Source organism: Nanorana parkeri, unplaced genomic scaffold (genome assembly GCF_000935625.1).
Source record: "Nanorana parkeri isolate BGI_ZX_2015 unplaced genomic scaffold, ASM93562v1 scaffold2678, whole genome shotgun sequence".
In the NCBI taxonomy this organism is placed as follows: domain Eukaryota; kingdom Metazoa; phylum Chordata; class Amphibia; order Anura; family Dicroglossidae; genus Nanorana; species Nanorana parkeri.
This window is the reverse complement of record NW_017308946.1, coordinates 44,379-52,170: the sequence shown is the minus strand read 5'-3', so window position 1 is coordinate 52,170 and position 7,792 is coordinate 44,379. Positions and strand designations below refer to the sequence as shown.

Below are 7,792 nucleotides of genomic sequence, written 5' to 3'. Positions count from 1 at the left end.
CGTCACAGAACCTCTGGCTGTGTCTGGCATCCCACCCAGCTCACTGGCATCACTGGTTGGCATGAGCTGTGCGGGACACCAGCCAGAGCATCCCGTTCGGCTCCTGCCAACCAGTGATGTCAGTGAGGTGGGTGGGACGCCATCCAGGGAGTCAAAGGTCGGTCAAGTTGGGAAGCGCCATACTGTATTTCGTCGACTTCCAATGTAAAACATTAATTATTAACACGACGTACAGTATGGATGAGTGCAGATTGGTGACTGGCCTTGGTCTTTGCAGGTCTCCTAGAAGGAGAAGAGATGTATTGTTGGGTGGAGATGGTCACGGAAACGCTTCATTCGTAGAGGGCGCCATCAGTCACGCCAACAACACCGGCGCGGAATTCAAGCCGTACACCTATAAGGACAAGATCTTCCGCGAGAGAATGGTCATCTCCAACCTCCGGCATTTCACCCAGTACCGCATTGACATCCACGCCTGCAACCACGCGTCTCAGTATACCGCGAGCTGTAGCTCCCTATATACTGAGCTTAGGGTGACGGGAGGACGCTAGTTTGTGTCCTCCCGTTACCCTAAGGAGAACTATGGGGAAAAGACCTGACCCCGTAGTTCTCCTTTTTAAATTCAAAGTCCCGCTTTCACAATTTGCTGTGGTCACCAATGAGGTTGCTGATGGCTGAACTCAAAGAGCTGGGGAGCTTAGCAGCGAATAACCCCCCTATCAGCTTCTTAGCCACTTTGAGTGGAGAATAATAAAAGGAGAACTATGGGGTCAGGGCTTTTCCCCATAGTTCTCCTAAGGGTCACGGGAGGACAGTTGGAACCTGGCCTTGGGGCGGCAGGGAGAGTAAATCCAGCCCTGGTGACAGCTGGCTCTGCCTATCTAGAGGCTGTACCCGCCCCCCTTCCCCGTCCGTTCCGCCAGTGAGCCATGGCAGGGAGTGGGGGGCAATCCCTGCAGTCACCGATCGAGAAGTAAGCGAACGGCGGTATGTGTTCTCTCACTTCCTGATCTACTGAGTATAGTTTTACTTATTATTTAATATGGTGACCTAGTTATGTCCGCAGACTATCCCCAGGCAGCCGAGTGATCATCTTCCATTTCTCTACACAGCTCTTGCCGACAACATTGCCGGTAATATATCCTGGCACCCCTCTGGCCACACCGCCATCTTTATGGAGTGGGAGGAGCCGCCCAATCCCAACGCCTTAATCCTGAAATATGAGATCAAGTACAAGATTGAAAACGAGGTAGGACTCGGGTCACACGGCTTTATTGATTTGGGGAAATTGGTTCGGCGGTGGCAATTTTTTAATGTCCGTTCATATATCTGAACACCCGCCATGTTTTTTTTTTCAGGAAGGTCCGTCGACTGTCGTGTGCGTCTCCCGGCAGAAGTTTAAAAAGCACAAAGGTGTCTTCATCAACGTGGCACAGCCCGGCAACTATTCTGCTCGGATCAGAGTGACGTCCTTGGCGGGCAATGGGTCGTGGACGGAACCCATTGTGTTTTCTGTACGGTTTCCAGGTAAGTTCACTATCTTAGGAGGCAGGTCTGCCACACCCCCCTGGGAAGCACCCATTGGCCATTGCCAAAAGCTATTTACCCTATGGGCAGCACATCCCATTGGTTGATACCCAGTGCTGTATTTTGTAGACTGATTCTTCCCCAGGTTATTCGGGTTGAAGGTATTGTATGGGTTGAATTGCAAGGTAATTAATATGCAGATTATTTTATTTCCGCAGAGAAAGAGGCCTCTGAGACTTTATATCTGCTGCTCAAAGTCATGCCTATTATCCTCCTGCTGATCATAGCCTGCCTGGCCACCTTCATCTTCTTCTACAACAAGAAGGGGTAAGTCTTCTACAATCTTCTATCCGTGTAATGTTCTCTGTCCTCCCGCAATCATGGTGCGATCCAACTGAAGACGTTCTCGCTACCCAACTGAAGACGTTCAGTGACGGCGCTACCCAACTGAAGACGTTCAGTGATGGCGCTACCCAACTGAAGACGTTCAGTGATGGCGTTACCCAACTGAAGAGATACATAGAATACAAAAGAAGAATCAAACCTCTGGAACATCTCAGACCATCAAAAAGTGATATTTCAATTTATAAGTGAAGTCTAATAGACTTAAAGTGAACCTGTGATGTGTAAACAGGGCAAAGTGACAAGTTCACTTTAATGGCGGCCCCACCAGCAGCCCATACTGGCTTACACCTTGCTTCCCATGCTGATCTGTTTGGCAACCAAGATAGAGCAATGATACCCGGTACTTCTGGTTATAGGGCACATGTGTTTCAATCTTATCTCATCCCACTGGACTACACTGGGGATTGGCGATGGGCCGCCTTGGGGACGAAAATAAACTAAACTGAATGAAATGTAATTTTATTGAAACAAAGTTTTAAAAAAAGAAACAATGTCTTGTTTTCAGCGCATTGGCACCACCCCCAACATGGTAAACGAGCATTGGGGTCGGGTAAGTCTCAGGTTATTTTTTGCTGCCTGTGACCCGCTGGGAGATTTTACTTTCACTTTTCTTTCTTGGAAACACAGCAGGAAATAGATGAGAATTATATTCTATAGAGGGATTTACTTTTTATTCTATAGTCTTTTTTCTTTTTGAATCTCCGTGCTGCGTGCATTGTTACACAAACCCCTGTGAACAAAAAATAATGAAGTGTGAAATCGCACCACAAAAAAAAAAACTTCACAGGGGTGCTGTAGCCCTTCTCTGAAGAAGGGCCTTGAATCCCTGAAACCCCGATGGTACAAGTCTCCTGAAAGGGGCAAAGTACCCTAGTCCACCTAGGGCAAAACCAGGTGGACCCCGATCACTGGGCACCAGCTGAAACTACTCCACCAAGTACTTGGGGAGGGCTATTCTGAAGAAAGTCCCCCATGTGGGGAGAGAAAAAAGACCTGAAGGCCACAGAACCTCTTACTAGACATCAAGAAGCTTCCCAAAAGAACCCACACTCTCAATCTGTGGTGCTTCAGCAAAGAAGTTCCAGTGCTAGACACGGGAGGCCTTTAGGCCAAAGTTATCACGGGAAACGCTGTCTCCGCTCAAAGATTCTGCTGCACTACATGAAATCGCACCACAAAAAGGTGCTGTGGCCCTTCTATAAGAGAAAGGGCCTTGAATCACTGAACATCCTGGGTAACAACGCTCCTGAAAGGGGCAGAGTACCTTAGTCTTCCTAGGCTGAAACAAGACTGACCCTGATCCTTGGGCACCAGCTGAAGCATTTGGTGAGGGCTCTTCTGTAGAGATAACCCCAGGTGGGGAGAGGAAAAAAAACTGAAGGCCCCAAAACCTCTCCCCCAGACATCAGGAGGCATCCTGGAGGAACCCCCACACTCCATCTGTGGGGTAAACGTGCTCATGCAAAGAAGTGACAGTGCTAGACATTGCAGGCCTTGTGGCCATTGTTGTCACAGGAACAGTTGTTCTAACTAGAAGATTCTCCTGCACTGCTGTGGTGGCAGCTTTAAGATTTTGGATTCCCCATCACTCTTTGTCTCGGTGACCATGACCACCAGGGCAAATAGAGAGCGACAATCTCTGCAGCAGGATCGCAAATAGCCCTACAAACCTGGGTGGGGTGCCAAATTCTCCCCCGCTCTATCCAAGACCTAAAAGTAACATGACCTGTATTTACGCTGTAGCACATTTTTGGGCAATATTTAATTTGAATCTGACCCAAATATATCCAAAAACTCCTAATCTCATGTACGTGACCTTAAATTACCTGGACCACCACCCTTGCTTGCATCAACCTTTCACCATGACACGTCTGGTCTGTTGTCAGTAACCATGTTTGTTTCCATTTGAAGAATGTTACAAGGCAGGTACGTGACTATAGAACCTCCTGGCCCTTCTCTAAAATCATTATTCACAAATAATAATAAACAGAAGCTGTTTACCCTCCGGATCGGCTTCGTTTTCAGAAAATACATCTCAATAAGCTGCCAGATGGAGAGGAAGTGACATTTATATTATTTTTTTAAAAGTAATTCTGGATTTAGCTGGAACTGGATTGCCCTCGGCGATGGCTGCGCCTTTTTATATCTCTGTATGAACATGCCAACCAATAAAATATGGGTGGGGGCGGGACATTTTGGTTTCTATGTCCTTCATTATTTTTTACAAATTCCCCTTTTTGAATGGGTTTTATATGACAGGTGCAAAGAATTTCCCCCCAAAGACGGGGGCAGTTGAATGAAAGAACATGATTGTCAACAGACCATGGCTCTGACACTGGTGTAGGCAAGGTATAGATACAGGAACAATACTTGACATAAGGTCTGCAACCCCCCCTCTGTCAATCCCTACGCTGGCTTCCATCCCCTTCCCCTCTCTGCCAATCCCTGCACCGGCTTCCAATAGCCCAAAGGATAACATTAAAAATATTAACCACTTACAAAGCCATCCACAACTCCGCCCCCGGATATATCTCCAACCTCGCCTCCAAGTATCACCCTAACCGTCCGCTCCGCTCTTCCCAAGACCTCCTGCTTTCCAGTTCCCTCCTCCCATGCTCGACTCCAGGACTTCACTAGAGTCTCACCCATCCTATGGAACTCCCTACCCCAACCTGTCTGTCTATCTCCCACTCTGACTGCCTTTAGGCGATCCCTTAAGACTCATCTCTTCAGGGAAGCCTATCCCACCTCAAACTGACCACTCAACCATCACGTTCTCAGACAATTCATCCCCCACACAGCTCCCTCCTCATGTATCACTTGCCCCTCCCCCTTTTAGATTGTAATCCCTCAGGGGCAGGGCCCCCCTTACCATCATGTCTTGAATTGTATTTTGATTGTAATGTCTTCCTTATATTGTACAGCGCTGCGCAAACTGTTGGCGCTCTATAAATCCTGTATAATAATAAGGATGGCCCATGTCTGGAATATCAAAAGTCAACTTTTCCCAGCATTTAGCGGCAGCTGGAATAACCTGACACTGTAAGACCTAATCATTTCTGGAGTGTCTTGGGTACATCAACCTCTTGGAGTAAGATCTCCAAGCTGGAAGAATGTACATTAAAGATGAGGGGGTCTGTGAAGGCCCCCCTGTGTTACACTGATCTGTAGGGCACAGATAGAAGACATTTTGGGTATTATCGGCATTAGAAAGAGGAGCAAAGACTCACAAGATTCATGTAGGACCCCACCACCCCTGTGCACTGTAGGAAGGCCAGTTCGCTATGTGATGGAATCCATAAAGTGACTATTATTTGAAAGGGTTCTTTGCCTTTTATTCACAGAAAGAATGACGGCTACCCAAATGGGACCTTGTACGCGTCGGTCAACCCAGAGTATTTCAGCGCATCGGAAAGTGAGTATGAGAATATTACGTAGTATGTAAGGTTGAGTAAAGACCAAGGTCTTTACTCCTTCACTGTTCAACCTAGGACAACCCATGATCCTATTACAATACAGAAAACATACTTTCTGCCGTACGTTGAAGATCTCTACGGCTCCCATTCAATAGGCCCCTTAAACATTGGCAGCCACGTGAAAATCGGTCAAGTAGAGCGCATGTTGCTTCTCGGGAAGGATGCCTCCATCATTTTTAAGAAACCACTTGCTTGGAGAGCAGAAGAAGGATACATCATTCCTTCAAAGTTCAACTAAATAATAGAGTTCAAATAAATGTACTTTATGTGAATGGTTTACTTTGCCAAAAGTACTATGTAACATTGGTGATGAGAGACTGTAGCCGTAAGGTCCATGGACTGGAAGGACTTGGGGTCAAGTTGTTAGGTGGATTGGTGAGTTTTGTTCTGGTTTAACCTGTTTCCCATGAGAAATGTTCAATAAATATTACAGGAGAACTATGAGGCCAGTGAAAATCACCTCAGCCTCATAGTTGGAGCTGACGTGTGACAATGAAACTGTAACAGGTCGGCTCAATAGATCGGGAAGTGAGCGAACACATACCGTGGCTCGCTCACTTCTCGAGCATGTCCCTGCAGAGAGAGGTGACTGTCAGTCACGGCTCCCCGCAGGGATTCCCCTCTTCACTGCTCCGGTCCTCCAGAACTGACTGGTGGAACAGACGGGGGAGGGGGCGGGTACAGCTGGCTCTGCCTCTAGATAGGCGGAGCCAGCTGTCACTCGCGCAGCTGGGCGGATCCAGCCACAATTGTCGGGATCCGCTTCAGCTGCGGCGTCTCAGTATACCGCGAGCTGTAGCTCCCTATATACTGAGCTTAGGGTGACGGGAGGACGCTAGTTTGTGTCCTCCCGTTACCCTAAAGAGAACTATGGGGACAAGCCCTGACCTCATAGTTCTCCTTTAAATCCTTAATCATATTGGTGTATCCTGCAGTTTTTTAATCTTCATCCTGCCTACTGGTGCACACGCAGTGTTTGCCAAGCTTTCTCAGCCAGGGTGCCTTTTGGCTTCCTCGGGGGTTCACATCGTCATGCCTCCAATGAGAAGAGTGCTTCTTATGTGAAGGGAAGGGGGCTTTTGATGTGACAAAGGGGGACTCTAATGTAAAGAGGAACTCTTGGTGTGAGGAGGGCTCCTAATAAGAAGGTGGGCTCTTCATGTTAATATGAACTCTGATGTAAAGAGGGACTCCTGGTGTGAGGAGGGCTCCTAATAAGAAGGTGGGCTCTTCATGTTAATATGAACTCTGATGTAAAGAGGGACTCCTGGTGTGAGGAGGGCTCCTAATAAGAAGGTGGGCTCTTCATGTTAATATGAACTCTGATGTGAAAGGGGTGACTAATGTAAAGAGGAACTCCTAGTGTGAGGAGGGCCCCTAATAAGAAGGTGGGCTCTTCATGTTAATATGAACTCTGATGTGAAAGGGGGGACTCTAATGTAAAGAGGAACTCCTAGTGTGAGAAGGGCCCCTAATAAGAAGGTGGGCTCTTCATGTTAATATGAACTCTGATGTAAAGAGGGACTCCTGGTGTGAGGAGGGCTCCTAATAAGAAGGTGGGCTCTTCATGTTAATATGAACTCTGATGTGAAAGGGGTGACTCTAATGTAAAGAGGAACTCCTAGTGTGAGGAGGGCCCCTAATAAGAAGGTGGGCTCTTGATGTAAAGTGGATCTTTTTTGCCTTTTTGCTTGGGGTTCCCCCCATAAAGACCCTTGAATAAGGGTCTGGTATACATTTTGGAGGGACATTTTTACATTTTAGACTGGGTTGCTCTGTGATTTTTGCCTAATTTTAAAGAGTGCCATGAATGAAAAAAGGTTGAGAAACGCTGGTGTATGCCACATTGAAGGCATCCCTCTTGTGATGACTCTCAGTTGCCAGTGAGCTCATGTTGGGCCCCATCCAATCTTCTAAAGCCCACAAATGGCCAGTGCCATGACCGGTCTCTCTAGCACCATAGCCGCTGCTACTCTAAACAGAGGCTGTGATGGTGCCGTCCTCGGCGGATAGAAAGAGGTTTAGTTCCACTTTAAGTTTTATTCTTCTAACATTGGCCAACCTGTGTCAGAAGACCATTTTAATGTTGCTTCTATGTTCTAGTGTACATTCCGGATGAGTGGGAATTCCCAAGAGAGAGCATCACCATCATGAAGGAGCTTGGACAAGGTTCTTTTGGCATGGTATATGAAGGTGTTGCCAAGGAAATTGTGAAGGGGGAGCCCATGACCAGGGTCGCCTTGAAGACCGTCAATGAGCTGGCCAGCATGAGGGAGAGGATAGAGTTTCTGAACGAAGCATCCGTTATGAAAGCCTTTCTTTGTCACCATGTGGTAAGAGAACAATGACCCATTTATCTTATCTGGAGTTAATGTTTAACTTCC

General features: G+C 47.3%; 1 protein-coding gene across 1 annotated transcript in view; it reads left to right on the top strand.

The window, feature by feature from the left end:
* The window catches only part of INSRR (insulin receptor related receptor), a 55,632-nt gene that overhangs the window by 38,290 nt on the left and 9,550 nt on the right, over positions 1 to 7,792 (top strand). Inside the window, exons 12-17 of the mRNA XM_018574019.1 lie at positions 278 to 546; positions 1,113 to 1,249; positions 1,359 to 1,527; positions 1,746 to 1,854; positions 5,277 to 5,347; positions 7,512 to 7,741. Of these exons, the coding sequence (XP_018429521.1) occupies positions 278 to 546; positions 1,113 to 1,249; positions 1,359 to 1,527; positions 1,746 to 1,854; positions 5,277 to 5,347; positions 7,512 to 7,741 (985 nt within the window). The remainder of the gene's footprint in view (positions 1 to 277; positions 547 to 1,112; positions 1,250 to 1,358; positions 1,528 to 1,745; positions 1,855 to 5,276; positions 5,348 to 7,511; positions 7,742 to 7,792) is intronic.